The sequence below is a fragment of the Bos indicus x Bos taurus genome, chromosome 1 (assembly GCF_003369695.1).
Source record: "Bos indicus x Bos taurus breed Angus x Brahman F1 hybrid chromosome 1, Bos_hybrid_MaternalHap_v2.0, whole genome shotgun sequence".
NCBI classification, from domain to species: Eukaryota; Metazoa; Chordata; class Mammalia; order Artiodactyla; family Bovidae; genus Bos; species Bos indicus x Bos taurus.
In genome coordinates, this window is record NC_040076.1 from 20,964,740 (window position 1) to 20,981,905 (window position 17,166).

General features: G+C 34.4%; 1 protein-coding gene across 7 annotated transcripts in view; it reads right to left on the reverse strand.

The window, feature by feature from the left end:
- USP25 (ubiquitin specific peptidase 25) overlaps nucleotides 1–17,166 on the reverse strand; it is a 166,912-nt gene that overhangs the window by 15,427 nt on the left and 134,319 nt on the right. For all 7 annotated transcript variants that reach the window (XM_027547591.1, XM_027547320.1, XM_027547143.1 and 4 more), the window contains 3 exons: nucleotides 6,069–6,247; nucleotides 4,145–4,223; nucleotides 569–648 (listed from right to left, as the gene is read on the reverse strand). In XM_027547591.1, coding sequence (XP_027403392.1) covers nucleotides 569–648; nucleotides 4,145–4,223; nucleotides 6,069–6,247 — 338 coding nt within the window. The remainder of the gene's footprint in view (nucleotides 1–568; nucleotides 649–4,144; nucleotides 4,224–6,068; nucleotides 6,248–17,166) is intronic.

Genomic DNA, 17,166 nt, shown 5'->3' on the forward strand with positions numbered 1-17,166 from the left:
ACTGGAGTGGGTAGCCTTCTCCTTCTCCAGGGGATCTTCCCAACCCAGGGATCGAACCCAGGTCTTCTGCAGTGCAGGCGGATTCTTTACCATCTGAGCTGCAAGGGAAGCCCAAGAATACTGGAGTGAGTAGCCTATCCCTTCTCCAGAGGATCTTCCTGACCTAGGAACTGAACCAGGGTCTCCTGCATTGCATGCAGATTCTTTACCAAAGGAGCCACAAGGGAGGCCCAGGGAAGGAACCAGCTGCTTTGGCCCCTAGCAAATCTAGGCTTCGATCTAATCCTATTTCATTCTAAACTTCAACAGTAGTGTCTGAGAGCTGATAAAATCAATGACAATAATGCTAACTTTACAAATTTAATTTCAAATGGAAAATATATTGTATATGGGGTATATAGGAATTCTTTGTATTAACTTTGCAATTTGCAATTATAAATTTAAGACAGTTGTAAAATGAAGTTTATTGAAAATATATATTGTGAATAAAATCTTTTCAAGAGATGAGATCACATCTGAATAGAATACAAGAATTAAGCTTTTATCATGTGTGTCCATTTTGCCTTACCTTTCTCTTTGAAAATTTTCTAGCCCAATAATGAGATACATGGTTGTTTCCCTGAATTTTCTATAATCCTGATGCCACTCCTGTAGGTGAAAGAATATTAAAAGTATATAGATATTAAAACTACAATGAAAACTACTTACAAATACATTTTATGATAACTACTTGAACTAACAGAAGCAAAGAGTTCAAAATTGAAGATAAACTAGATCTAAATCGACTTTAATTTCTTACATACAAACCTGTCAGTGTAAAGATAAAGGTAAAAATTGTAGACACTGATGAGAGAAATTAAACAATCTCACTAGAAGATAGCAGAACTAAAAGGCAAGATAATCAATAGGTAGGCCATTTGTCTCTCAAAAATTCTTCAGTGTAAAAGTTTATTAAGATATTATCAGAGAATATTTGGGGTGCATATATCTTTTTGAATTTCTGTTTTCAATTTTTTCCAGACATATACTCGGGAGAGAATTGCTGGATTATGTTCATTTTTTTGAGGAACCTCCATCGTGTTACCCATGGGGAGAGGAAAAGGAGGAGGAGCACAGTACAAGTACAGAATTAGAAAATGTAAAGTATGTATAAAATAGATAAGCAACAAGGACATATTGTACAGCACAGGGAATTATAGCTATTTTCTTGTAATACCTTTTAATAAAGTATTATCTGTAAACGTACTGAACGACTATGCTGTACACCTGAAACTAACATAATGTAAAGCAGCAACACTACATTTTAAAAAATATTATTATAGACCTACATCACATTGAATGTAGAAGGTAAATGAAGCTAACTAATAGGAATCAAAGCTTGAAGACTGTTATCTGAAACAGAGTTTTAAGGAAATGAAAGAAAAATAAGAAATATTGTAATAAATTTAACCTTTTAATTTTGCAAAATTTGTGATAAATTTTAAATGTGGTTGCTAAGTAGTCTTTTCAACTGAGATGTGGTAAAAAAGACAGAAGCATTTCACAGCCCCTCTCCAAAACACCCACAATTATTGAGCATGTCTTATAACAAAATGATTCAGAACTCACAATCTACAATTCTAGAAAACAATTTTTTTAAACAAATTAAGATTTTTTTACTTAATAAAAATTGATTCAAGGAAAATCATAACTAAAATTCAAAATATGATTAACCTAAAAGAGATAGTGATGATAAAAATGTGAAAGCTTTTATACACATTATTGTAAACAAATGAAAGTAAGGTACATATAGGCCAGTTACTAGCCAATTATTGATATATTCTCCTTGAATATAAATAATTTTAATTTAAAAAGGCAAAATTTTCATACTATTGAAAGTGACAGTGTTGGTCATTCAGTCCTATCTGACTCTTTGCAACCCCATGGACTGTAACCCACCAGTCTTCTCTGTCCATGGAATTCTCCTGGCAAGTATACTGGAGTGGGTTGCCATTCCCTTCTCCAGGGGATCTTCCTGACTTGGGGATCAAATATGGATCTTCTGCACTGCAGGCAGATTTCTTACCAACTGAGCCACCCGGGATAGAAGACATTAATAACAAATAAAGGTAAAATTTATCTTTAAGCATAAAGTTAGCTTTTCTGGGGGAAGTATTCAAATTGCCATTCTGTTATCATTAGATTCACCTTAGAAGTTTTCAGTAGGTAACTTCTTCTTTAAAGGGTTAGACAATAAATACTTTAGGCTTCGCAGGCCATGCAGTCTCTGTTGTAGTTACTCAACTCTGCGGTTGTAGTGTGAAAGTGCTTATATTAAATATCTAAACAAATGGCTTGTGTTCCAATAAAACTTTATTTATGAAAGCAAGTGATGAGCTGGATTTGGTTTGCAGGCAAAGGACTACTGATGGGTGACTCAGAGCAAGACAAAGAAATATGGGATATACAAAATCCAAAAACATGTCATGTAAATACCTGTAAGATTTAGTGGCTCTGCAATTAGAAAAAACATGAGAAATTTTCAGAATAAAAATATACAGAATCCAATCTGATGAAGCAAACTGGTGGAGGGACTGCAGAAGCAAATAACAATTAAAATCAAGTCCATGTAACTTGAATCTTGGAGACAAGGGCAGAATTAGCAACCAATCTGCCTGTATCTCTGACATATATTGTGTGTCCATTTTTTTTGTGGCTATGTTCCCAGATTTTCTATTTTGCCTTATAATTCAAATTTATACATTCTTATATTATTATTATTATAAAGTATAAAAGTTAAGATAGCTTATATTGATTTCAAGTGAAAATAACCTTCCTACCTTGTTCTACAAAAATGCTGAGTCCAGAATGTTTGCATTTCCATAAAATTTTTGAATCACTTATTAAGCTCCATAAAACAACTTGCTAGAAGTTTGTTAGAAACCGAACAGTTTCAATAAACCATTCTGTGGAAAACTGACATCTTTACAACACCAAATTTTCCAAACACAATACATAAATCCATTTACTTAGGTCTTCTTTATGACATCTCCTAAAATTATGCACATCTTTTATTAAATCTGCTTTCAGGTACACCATCATTTTGGATATTATCTAAAATGGTGTCATTTTAAAGAATTTCTATCTGAATATTTGCTACTGGTATAAAGAAATAAAACTGATATCTGACATAGATTTGTATTTTACAAAGCTCTCTTATTATCTTTATTTATCTCCAATAAATTTATCTGTAGCTTTTTCTTTTCTATATATAAAACATCTGCAAATAACGAGCTTTGTTTCTTCTTTTGCAATCTCTTACTTTTTGCTTTATTTTTATTGTCTTACTGTACTGCTTAAACTTCCAGTACAGTGTTGAATAGAACTGCCATACATCCCTGTCTTTTTCTTGATCATAAAAGGAAAGTTTTCAGTGTTCAGATTTCAATATAATTTTTATGGTAATTCTGTTAGTTTTTGTTTTTCAGGACACTCTTCAGTAGACCAAAATAGTTACCTTGTATTCCAGGTTAGTTAAGAGTTTTGATCAAAAATGAATGTTTTTCTGTATCCTTCCTTTTATCTGTTAAATGTAGTGAATTATACTAATTGTTTAAGGGAATATAAAGTAATCAGGTTTGCAAACGCCACCAATCACTAATCAAAGGCACTCATGAATGCAAATTAAAATTTATTCATGTAAAAATTTTTGGAAAAACAATGTAGAAAGTTAAACTTAAAAATTTGACAAAATACTAGGTGTTTGAATTGGTAACTTAATTTTAAAGCCAAAGTTAATACAAAGAGAATTTTGTGCACAAAAAGTAGCACAAGCACAATACAAATGCTCACCTGAGTGCTCTCCCTCATACAACACTGTCCAATAATGACAAATACATAAGGCATACAATGACTGAAACAAAGTTTTAACTTCCCCTCAAAATATATATATGAAGCAAAGAAAACGTATAGCATGGCTTCACTGTAAAACAGCATTTAAGAATGTAGGTTCTGCTAACCAAGTTGTGACATGAAGCTATGATAACCTCAGGCAGGTTACTTCACCCCTTCATGATGAATTTTTTCACGTGATTATTAGCTATACTGAAATGAAAGATTACTGAACTAAAGAATTCCTCAATCAACCTCCCAAAAGGCACATTACCTCATACTCCTCCATGTTTACTTCTTCAGGTTTTATCATTTCAATTTTGGCTTGAGCAACTTTCATTATGTTGTGACACCTTCAAATAAAAGAAAAAATATTTCTAAATCAAAAGCAAAATCCATAAAAACTTAAAAAAAATATTTTTGTTTTATGCAAAATTAAACTACCCAACACATATGAAAATGAAATCCACTATCACTGTGCAATATTTTCGAGGAAACAAATTTCAAATAACTTAAGTGAAAAATCTGTTGTTTTGGACAATACTGGATATTTACCAAGTATATAAAGATGACAGAAGCAATCATTCTAATTCATCATGTTATATTTACATATGAATTTAAAATTATGTTCTATTAAACATGAAAAAAGAAAGTTTTTAAAAAATTGATAATGCATCTCTATTACACAAGCTCTAGAGACATGAAATCTCACTTCCCCCCATAATATTATTCATAAATAGTATAAAGATATCCAAAATGTGCCTATCCTTTCAGATAGGAATGGCAATATTTCAACAGATTTTATGATCAGAACCACTGCTAAAGAAATCTCCCCAAAGTGTATTTATAGTTATCACATACAGTTTACTCCATATTTAGAGCACAAGAGAAATTAGATTTCTCAAAACAAACTATTTTTACTTGCCAGGGCTACTAACTGCAGACGATTGAAAAGTCAATGTGAGTACTTCAGAAGTATCTTCCCAAAATTCAATAGCATATACTCATTGGAACACAGTACACTAACAGCCCAGATAAAAGAGGGTCAAAATTTCTGAGTTCTTCAGTTATATTTAACAAAATAAGTGATGTCAACATTATTACTAATAAAAAGTCATAGCCAATACTTACTGAGTATTTACCAGATAATGCTCAAAACCATTTACTTGCATTGAAACCTTAATCCTAAATTTCACAGCAGACACATGATGAGGCAGAAATTAATCCTAGATGCTTTGTTTTCTGTCACATTCTTCTCTATGCACATACTTTGAATTCAGTATTTTTGAGACATTCATGAAAGGATAATCATTTACTTCAGAATTAAAATGTGTTTACCATGAACTCCAAGATAGCATAAATGTTTCTACATTTTAAAACTCTTCAATACTTTGGGTGTTAACCTGAGGGCTGAATTTTTCTTTTTTTAAAATAGTACTTATTCTAACTAGATTAAATTTTAATTTTTAACTAGATTAAATTTTAATTTTTAACTAGATTAAATTAAAATTTAATTTTAATTTTATAGGAACTTCTAAGAAAAAACTTTTTGGTAAACCAAAATCATTTAACCATTCTAAGCCTTCTTTTTAAGTCAGAAGATGTTTAATTACTTTGTGTATATTGATTAATTACTTTCCCCAATTGTTCTCAAACAAGGATGATTTTGCTCCCAGTGGGGATATCTGGCAGTATCTGGAGACATTTTGGGTTGTTACCACTTGAGGGGTACTACTAGCACTTAATGGGTAGAGGCCAGGAACATTACTAAATATCTTACAAATTAAAGGATAGCCCCTGCCTCCAAAACAAAAAAATTATCTGGCCCAAAATATCCATAGTGCAGAGGTTCAGAAATTCTTTATTTCTCTGAAATTTTTAGTCCCCAAAGGCCAGTGAAAATTATATTATGCTCTTCTGTGTATCTTTCTATTGCTTATCTCAGTACCTTGTTTCACAATTAAAATGTAATAAAATGATCTAAATTATTTTGGGGTTAAACTTTTAAAAGTCATTATTATAAATAACAAATAAATTACAAAGCAACTGAATTAAGTGAAGTCAAGTTTTGTGCTGCACTTATTGAATATGTCTATGTGTAAAATACATATTCAAAAATTGCACTTGGAGCTATAAGAACAACACGGGCAATTTGAGCACGTGAATAAAATACTTAACACTGTGTATTTTCAAATTACCTTTCATCAAAACTCAAATTTCTATCTGCAAATTGTTCTAGCAATGTTTTCTCAATGATTTTCTTTGGAGCCTGATTCTGGATAAAGTAGACTATTACATGATGTAAACGATAGTCTGTTTCTGGTGGGGTATCTTCTTGGGCCAATTTAACCAACCTTGAATATTCCAACTTAATTGCCTAGAAAATACAACAAAATGCCAATCTTAGTTAATTATAATAATTCACATCCTTCAATATTATAATTATCCTTATATTCAAATATGTTTTCCTTTTAAAATATTCCAAAAAATGTAGCTGTATATCTAAGAACACTGTCCCATGTTCCATAGTTTAAATACATCTAAGCTTACCATGAATTATTTTGCAAAACTTATCAGAGTTTGGTCAAAGTCTATTCAGAGGCATCAGAAGACTGAGATACTTGGTATATCTCCTAATCTATGCTCCCTTTGAAGTACACCTCTAATATCTAAAATTCTAGGGTTGAGTTGTAAGTCCCTAGAATATTCATATCTGAAGGAAAATGGCTGGCTCTTAAATGGATGATAATAATACCAGCACAATTAACTTTAACTGTAGAGCTTACAATTAAGGGATGAAAAAGTAAGCCTTTTTTTTCACCATACATTTTTGTTTCAAAATATTTGAATTTTACCAGTGTAATGTTTATCAGTGAACACTATCACTATTACTACCTTGATACTGAGCTTACCTTTTCTTTATTTGCAACTATTATGAGAAATAATAAATACTAATGTGTGTTCCCACACATAAGCAAATTATTTGAAAAATATTTGCTCAGAGAAATATGTATAGAGATATATATCAAGTACTGCCATATTAAGAAGCCCATATAATTAAAGATAACACTAATTAAAATATTCATTTAATTTAGACATCATATCTAAATTATTTTCTACTAACCATAAGACATTTGGAGCTACATGCAAAATATGTTACAAAAAGTCCATTCTATTGGAAAGGGTTTTTTTGCATGCATTTCCTAAGCAATTCTTGGCCATCCAGATACTATCACCTATTTGGCTGTATTATATAGAAGTGAGAAAATGTACCTGAAAAACAGTAAATGGAACATTCTAGTTATATGTTTTTAACTTAAGGGGGGGCTAGTAAGTTCTTTCTATACAGATTAGCATTATAAATAGAATAAGATAATTACGCTATAGATAAAATAAATTATTCCAACTTTATTTTAGATATACATATGCCATTCTAAAGTTTTATTGCTGTGCTAAACAGTCATAAAAATTAACTATATTTGTCATGTAAGGCTATCATGACTCCTTTACTGCATGCTTTGCTTACAAACTCTTTAATCTTTCCAATTTGAAATTTAAAACTTTTCCAATTTGAGAAAAAGGCACATGGTCATTTAATAACTACACTATACTGAATTTGAGAGTAAGTGTAAAACAAAAAGTAATTGTTTTTCCTCTTATGGCCCTTTAGACAATGATTGCCATAGGCTATCAGAAGGTTTTTGTGTATTTAAATATTTCAGATGTCATCATTTTGGCTGAAACTGGTATGACCAAAATAAAATTCTCTCTCAAATAATAATATAGGTTTAGATTATAAGACATTATACTACTAAATGATTATCCATTCTCCCACCACCCTTCAAAATGCAGGCTGGGATATATATATATTTTTTTTATAAATAGTAAACACATTTCTGTTAGAGAGTTAGATTATCTGTCAGCTTCAAGATGATGTTTACCTCTTGATTTTGCTCTACTTACGATTCTCTGAATTATAATGAGTAAATACCAAACTCATAATTTATAGGTGTTTTATTAAACCAGTAGAGGTAGAATTGCACTTCTAAATTTGTAGAGCAATTTTTCAAACACAAAAATACTAAATTTTATTAGCATAAATTATCAATAAATGTTGTTTATCATTGTTTTATCAACTTCCTTCTTAAAAAGTTTTCTGACTTTCAAAATATACTGCATCATATGTATTCCTTCAAATTTTCAATGAAGTGTTCCATGCTGGTGTATTCAGGAGATCTCTACACAATTTACAGTTAACATTTAACGGGGTCCTACTACTCAGGCTCAACGATACCTATTAGGTCTTATTTCCTGTTACTCCTCTATTTAGATCAAGCTCCACTCCTCACAAATGCACAAGCCTTTGTTTCTTAAGTTCTCTACTTGGATGACGTCCTTGGCCATCTCCCATCAAGCCACATATGATCCATTCAATTAGACCGGTTAAAACTCTTTTTGAAATCTTCTTCCAAATGATTTCTAGTTTGACTTTTTTCTACTTTTCTGAATCATATGATAAAAATACTCTACATGTATTACTTCTTATAGAAGTTACACCTGGGCTTCCCTTGTGGCTCAGTTGGTAAAGAATCCGCCTGTAAGGCAGGAGACCTGGGTTTGATCCTTGAGTTGGGAAGATCCCCTGAAGAAGGGAAAGGCTACCCACTCCAGCATTCGGGCCTGGAGAATTCCATGGACTGTATAGTCCATGGGGTCACAAAGAGTCGGACACAACTGAGCGACTTTCACTTTCACAGATTATTTAAAATACCAAATAAACAAATATATAGTATACTCTGGAGGCAGTAAGATCTAAGGTAAGATTAGCTAGAGTAAAATTCAGAAAGCTAAATATATCATTTTATTTTAAAAATTGATAGTGTACTAAGAGATACAAAAAATCTACTTCAAATTCCAGAGGATCAGAATCATATAGGTTATAGTCTTTGACTGTATGTTATATAAGTAGGAATTAAACGTAACTCCTAAACACTTAGAAATTTAAAAGTATTCTTCTATAAACTATTATTGGACCAAAGGAATCAAAATGATAATAATATTGGGAATATGAAATCTCAAAACCTAAAGGACACAGCCAGATTGGTACAAGGGAAATTTCAGCTGAAGCAACATAAAATAACATTTCAAGAAGCTAGAAAAAGAAAATAAACCAAAATAAAGTAGAAGAAAGAAAATAATGTGGCAATTAGATAAAGACCACAAAAGGCTTTTTCTTTCCAAAAATCTGAATAGAAGACCAAAAAATGGAAGAAAAACAACATCAGAAATCAGGAAGGTGGTAATACCAAAAATACAGGAAAAGGTTTTAAAATTTATAAAAGAATAATACATATAAGTTTATGCCAATAAACTATAACATCTTTATTAAACAGATGATTATCTAGGAAAATATAAGTTACCAGAATTACTTTACAAAGTAATTTACTTTACTTTACAAAGCAGAAAAACTGAAGAGACCCAGCAAAACTACAGATAACTGAAAACGCTGCCTACAATCTATACCCAATAAAGGAATTAGGCTCATTTTGTATTAGAGTTGTGCTGTTATAGCAAATCTTCAAAGACCAGATGACTTCTATATCTAAACTTCTCCAAACAAAATAAGGGGTGAAATTTCTTTAATATTATATAAAACTAGTATAATCTGAATATAAAAAATTGACAAATATTTTTAAAAAGGTTAATTTTGCATATGAACATAGATGCCCAGACTGACATCTAATTTTGATAAACTTCCTTGTATACATAAAGAAAATATAAGAAGAGATAGTGTTTACAATGATTTAAAAAAATGATCAATGCTAAGATCCTTCCTTTCCAAGAATTAGGCATTAAGAAGAAATTTGTACAGAATCTTTAATAGATGCATTTAAAAAAAATGCCTAAATTCCAATACCAATCAGTTTAAAATAAAACTCTTTAACTTTAAATTTAAGAAACTGTCTTTATTTTTATGTGTTGATTTTATATCCTGCAACTTTACTGTAGTCATTGATTATTTCTAGTAATTTTCTGGTGGACTCTTTAGGGTTTTCTATGTAGAGGATCATGTCATCTGCAAATAGTGAGAGTTTTACTTCTTCTTTTCCAATTTGGATTCCTTTTATTTCTTTTTCTGCTCTGATTGCTGTGGCCAAAACTTCCAAAACTATGTTGAATAGTAATGGTGAAAGTGGGCACCCTTGTCTTGTTCCTGACTTTAAGAGAGGAGCTATTAAAAACCAACACTACACCTCCTATTTAATAATAAAACACTACAAACAAACATTCACATTAAACTCAGGAACTAAGCAAAGGAGTTTATCACCATTATTTTATTCTTTAACTATATTCTGAAAGCCTGAATATATTTCAGAAATGAAATAAGAAAAAAGTATAACAAAAATTATCCTGGTAATGAGATAACTGAGGCTTCTCTGGTATCTCAGTAGTAAAGAATCTGCCCACCAATGCAAGAGACAGGGATTAAATGATCCCTGGGTCAAGAAGATTCCCTACAGTAGGAAACAACTCACTCCAGTATTCTCGCCTGGGGAATCCCATGGACAGAGGAGCCTGGCGGGCTACAGTCCACAGGTTTCACAAAAGAGTCAGACAGGACTTAGTGACTAAACAACAAAATGAGATAATTACTAGGAGGCAGTTTACTGAAATAATCAGGAGAATCCACTGGAAAGCTATCAGAAAAAGTAAAGTAATTTGATACTATATGAATAAATACAAGTAATTAGCTTTCCTACTAGATACTCTACCAATAATTTGTTATTGAGGATAAGTAACTCAATTCGCAGAAACAATTTCTACACATCTAAGATTAGATTAAAAAAGAAGGTATAAGACCATGCTGAAGTAAAATAATAAAACCTTACTTAAGGACCTTAGAGGGGCCAAAAAAGTGAAGAGGCATATCTTGTTCCTTTCTGAGAAGACTCAAAATACTGAGAAATATAATTATCCACCTCACTGTAATAATATGAGGTACAATCAAATTCTGAAAGGATTTGAGAATATAGGTGGCAATTAAAAATTATCAAGACAGAAAAAATAAAACCTGACGAACTTTCCATTTATTTATTTAAATTAAACAAGTGAGTTTAAATTCATAAATATTTTGACTGGGCAAATCTACTATGTTATGTTCACTGAATTTTCAATAATATATTTAAGTTGGTGCAAAAGTAATTATGGTTTTAGATCCTGAATTTTAAATCATTATTATAACTAGGCTCAAACACATCTTCTATTAATCAAAACAGGAACCACTGCAATCAACACATTTTTGCCAGTGAGAAGTGTTTGTTTACTCCTGTAGGATAAAAATCTGTGCTTCAGGATTCCACAAACTCTTGGAAAGCATCTTTCGCCTCCTGCTGGTTGTGCAAACATTTTCCCTTCATAAAGTTGAGATGCTTGAAGAAGTGGTTCTCAGTTGGCAAAAGGTCTGGTGAATATGGCAGATGAAGCAAAACTTCGTAGCCCAATTCGTTCAACTTCTGAAGCGTTGGCTGTGCATGACACATGGTTGTCATGGAGAACTGGACCCCTTCTATTGATCAATGTGGTCTACAGGCGTTGCAGTTTTTGGTGCATCTCATTGATTTGCTGAGCATTCTTCTCAGATGTAATGGTTTCATCAGGATTCAGAAAGTTGAGGTGAATCACAGCAGCAGCAGACCACCAAACAGTGACCACGACCTTTTTTTGATTGAAGTATGGCTTTGGGGAGTGTTTTCGAGCTTCTTCTCAGTCCAGCCACAGAGTTGGTCATTGCAGTTGTCTTATAAAATCTACTTTTCATTACACTTCACAAACTGATTAGAAATGGTTCGTTACTGTTGCAGAGATTAAGAAGTGATAACACATCAAAACAAGTTTTTTGACTTGTGGTCAGTTCATAAGGCACCGCTTATTGAGCTTTTTCACCTTTCCAATTTGCTTCAAATGCCGAACGACCATAGAATGATTGATGTTGTGCTCTTGGGCAATTTCTTGTGTAGCTGTAACAGGATCAGCTTCAGTGATGGCTCTCACTTGGTCACTGTCAACAACCAATGGCTGGCCACTGCATTCCTCGTCTTCAAGGCTCTCATCTCCTAGACAAAACTTCTTGAACCACCACCACACTGTACATTTGTCAGCAGTTTCCAGGCCAAATGCATTGTTGATGTTGCAAGTTGTCTCCACTGCTTTATGACCCATTTTGAACTTGAACAAGAAAATAGTTAAAATTTGCTTTTTGTCTAATATCATTTCTATAGACTAAAGTACATATAAAATCAACAGCAAGTAATGTCACTAGCAAATAACATAAAGCAAGAAATGTGCATTAAAATGATGTACAACATAGTCACATTTAAGAATGTACATCAAATTGCAAAGTTCAACAATGCAAAACTGCAACTACTTTTGCACCAACCTAATATGTATAAGAATATTCTCAAAAATACTGGAAATGATCCTAATACCCAGCATCAAAAACAGTAATATGGCATTTAATAATAGTTACAATTTGTGAGCATTCTTTATGTGATAGACACTGTCCAGTGATGTCTAACATGGATTATCTCATTTAATTCTCAAGATAACTTCTCATTTATAAATTGAAAAACTGGCCGTGATAATTTCAGTAATTTGCCTAAAATCACACAATTATTAAGTGATAAAGCTAGGATTTAAATCCAGGCATCTGATCATAAAGCCTTTGCCAGTAACAGCTCATGTGGGACAGAGCTTCCTAACTTAAGCTATGAGTAAGTTATAAGGATTGAGATACTAATCCAATCAGATTTTATGGTGGCCAGATCCATAATTAGATTCATCCTTGTTTGTCATAACAAGGAAAAAATTAGAAAGCCCTGCTCTAAAAAAGTGTTTAAATAAACTTTGGTAAGTTCAACAGGAAATAAAATGCACCTATGAAAAATCTACAAATCATGACGTGACTAAATCATCCACCACATTACATGAAAAAGAATGAGAGAAAAAGACTGAAAGAAGAAACTTCTATTTTTATTTAAATTATAACATATGGATGAGTACTGAATATCAGTCTTATTTATCTAGAAGCATATATGAGAAATAAGAGATTAATTGGGGAGAGAGGTTAATCGGGGAGAGAGGTTAATTGTGGAGTGGAAATTAAAAACTGAGAGAGAGAGAGGCCGAGAACAAGGTGGCAGAGGAGTAGGTGGACGTGGAGTACATCTCTCTCCATGGATACATCAGGAGTACACCTTCAGACACAGAGGTGCATGCGGAACACCAGCTGAGAGAGGACAGGAATGTCTGATGAGTGGAAAGGAATATATAGAACCACGCAAAACTCGGTAGGATGAAGGAACTAGGGGGAAAAACAGGAATGTTAGTAGGACACTAACTACTGGGTGGGGGAATTGAAGCAGGGGTCCGATCCCCACATCGGGGCAATCATCTGAGTGATAGGAGAAACATTTTAGGATGAGAGTGAAACAGCTGATCTGTGGCAGCCTAAATGGAATGAGAATCAGACAGTCTTTGCCGCAGCCATACATACCCAGGACAGTGACGTAGATCCCCTGGAAGGTGCAGCGTAGCAGCAGGGAGCTGGAGTTTAGGGATTGTGGAGCAATCCCAGGGAGAGGGCTGCTGTTGACTGCAGAGACACGGGCAGAGGGGATGTGAGGGAGGAGACTGTGGGGGGAAATGCCTGTGGAGGAAAGTCGGGCAGCGATGGAAGCAAGGCAATACTGCTGAGTCACACGTAGGGGGTGGAGCCATCACCACAGCCTCTTTCTCCCCACATGCCAGCACTGGCAGCTGAACAATACAGAGGGTGAGCCATCAAACGCCTGACACACTGAACTACAGAGCAGGACCCCACCCAGGGTGCCCCTTTAAGTGCCAGATGCACTGATTTACAGAGTAGGACCCCAGCCGGGGGGCCCCTCTATGGGCCTGACAGAGAAGGACCCCAGGCTAGGGAGCCCTCTAAGTGCCTGAATGGGCGGAGCTGTGGAGAAAGACTGGCCAAAGAGGTATTCTGATTGCCAGCTACAAGAGGCTCGAAAAAAGACTCTGATAGGGCCATAACTCCTGCAGAGGAGGCAGTTTATGTCCCTGTACACTTGGCACTGCCAGGGTCCCTGCAAGCCAAGCAGCTGTGCCACCTTCATGTTCAACTCTCACTGGGGCAGAGCTGCCACAGGCAAAAAAAAGTCTTGCATCTATGTGCACAAGGTTGCTTTGGTAGTGTCCGACTCTTTGCGATCCTGTAGACTGTGGCCTGCCAGGCTTCTCTGTCAGGGAGGGGGGGATTCTACAGGCAAGAATATTGGAGCGTATTGGCCAGTACTGGTTGCCATACCCTTCTAGAGCACTATATTTCCTGCTGCCCTAGCCTCCAACTCCCCTGAGTACCTGGTGCTGCCAGAGCCCCTGCAAACCAAGCAGCTGCACCACCTCCACATCTGGCCTTCACAGAGGCAAACCCAAGTCCTCCAGGGCAGCCTCAAGAGCAAACCCCAGTGGACAACCCACATGCAGAGGTGTAAATAAAACCACAGTTGAAACCCAGGAGCAATGTGACTAAGGAAGAAGACTCAAAATCTTCCCACCAGCTGTACAAGATGCAGATGAAATTTACACGATCAACTAGGCTGACTCTGCGTCTATGGAATACAAAAAACATCATTGAGAGCTCCTACAAAATAAAACACACTAGTTCTGATAGCTGTGGAAATTGGAGGCAAGAACACACAGGAGTAGGACCAGATTAGAATCTGAGCTGGCCCCACAACAAGTCCAGATATCACAGTGTTGGAGGGTATTCTAGCGAGGTGAGGTTTACTATGACTCCCAGTGAGGGAAAGGACTCTGACAGCACTGACTTACAAAAAACATTTATTATTCTTATGTTTTGACTTGTTCTGTATATTCTTTTGAATTCCCCCCATCCCGCTGTTGTAGTTGTCGATTTTATTGGCACTACAAAATCTAATTAAGCTTTTGAGGTTTTTTTCTTTTTTTTCTCACATTTGTTTATCGTTGTTATAAACCTCTGCCTCTACATTGGGCTTTTGCAGTTTTGGGGAGCTTTTCTTTTTTTTTCTTTTAGTTTTTTAAACCTATTATTATTTTTTCTATTAAACCTATTACTATTATTATACATTTATTCTTTTGTTTGCCTTTCCTACTGTTCTTTTCCAATGCAGTTAACCTTTAATGTACATAAAACTTCATCTACTTAAATTTTCATATCTATCCTTTTTTTCTTTTCTTTCTTCCTTTTCCTCTCAACATATTTGTTAGTTTTATTTTCATTGCTTTATTCCCCAATTGGCACCTTGCTTTAGTTTTGTTTTCCAGTGTGTGCTTTAGTTTTGTTCCGGTAGATATAATTTTTGGTTTCCTTTGTTTGCCAAGTCAATATATTGTACTTTATTTTTGTTGGACTGGTTTGATTTTGCTTATGGGTGTATATGTACATGTGTATATTCAGTTTCACTTTTTATTGTTGTTATAAACCTCTGCATTTACATTGGGTTTTTGCCATTCTGTGGAGTTTTCCTTTTTCCTTCCATTTTTTTCCCTCTTCTCTTTTTTCTTTTCTCTTTTTTATAATTTTAACTTTTTTAAAACCTATTATGTATTTTTTTACATTACTGCCTTTGTTTGCCTTTCCTACTGATCTTTTCCCCTTGCAGTTAATTTTTAATGTATATAATAAATCTTCTTCATCTACCTCTATTTAACACTGCATATATATTTTTTCTTTTATTTCCTTTCCTCTCAACATATTTGTCAGTTTTGTTTTCATTGCTTTATTCCCCACTTGGCACTTTGCTTTAGTTTTGTTTTCCAGTTTGTGCTTTAGTTTTGTTCTTAACTGGTAAATATAATTTTTTATTTCCTTTGTTTGCCAGGTCAATCTATCGTACTTTATTTACGTTGGACTGTTTTGACTTTGCTCATGGGTGTATATGTGTATATTCCATTATTTTCATTATTATTTGCCTAACTTTGTAACTGCCATTTGGGGTTCATCTTTGTTTTCTCATTTTTTGATAGTTGTTTTAATCTCACTTAATGCCACAAGCCACTTGTGGAATCTTTGTGACCAGAGAACACGCCCTGAGCCTTTGGAGTGGGAGCACTGACTCCAAGACCGCAGACTACCAGAGAACTAACCCTAGGGAGTGTCAAATAGTGAGAACTCACTCAAAGAAAACCACCTGAATACAAGACCCAGCATCACCCAACCACCAGTAGCAACCTGTGCAGGATGCCTATCTGAACAACAAACAAAACAAAAATGCAAACCCAATCATCAGCAGACAGGATTAACACCTCACTCAGTTTTGCCCATTAGAGGAAAAACAGACAAACAAACCAACACAGCACAAATATCACCCTACATGAAGTTTACACAACTTAGGAGGAAAGAAACCAAAAGAAAGAATTCAACCTTGAAGCCTGGGAGAAGGAGACTCAAACACAGTAAATTTAAAAAAAAAAAAGAAAATGAAAAGGTAGAGAAATACTACACAAATGAAGGAACAAACCAGAAACACAGAAGTCCAAATAAATGAACAGGAACTAGGCAAACTACCTGAAAAAGAATTCAGAATAATGATAGTAAAGATGATCAAAAACCTTGAAAACAAAATGGAGAAAATACAAGAACCAATTAACAAAGGCCTAGAAGAATTAACCTGACCTGCCTCTTGAGAAACCTATATATAGGTCAGGAAGCAACAGTTAGAACTGGACATGGAACAACAGACTGGTTCCAAATAGGAAAAGGAGTTCGTCAAGGCTGTGTATTGTCACCCTGCTTATTTAACTTATATGCAGAGTACATCATGATAAACATTGGGCTGGAAGAAGCACAAGCTGGAATCAAGACTGCCGGGAGAAATATCAATAACCTCAGATATGCAGATGACACCACCCTTATGGCAGAAAGTGAGGAGGAACTAAAAAGCCTCTTGATGAAAGTGAAAGAGGGGAGTGAAAAAGTTGGCTTAAAGCTCAACATTCAGAAAACAAAGATCATGGCATCTGGTCCCATCACTTCATGGGAAATAGATGGGGAAACAGTGGAAACAGTGTCAGACTTTATTTTGGGGGGCTCCAAAATCACTGCAGATGGTGACTGCAGCCATGAAATTAAAAGACGCTTACTCCTTGGAAGGAAAGTTATGACCAACCTAGATAGCATATTCAAAAGCAGAGACATTACTTTGCCAACAAAGGTCCATCTACTCAAGGCTATGGTTTTTCCAGTGGTCATGTATG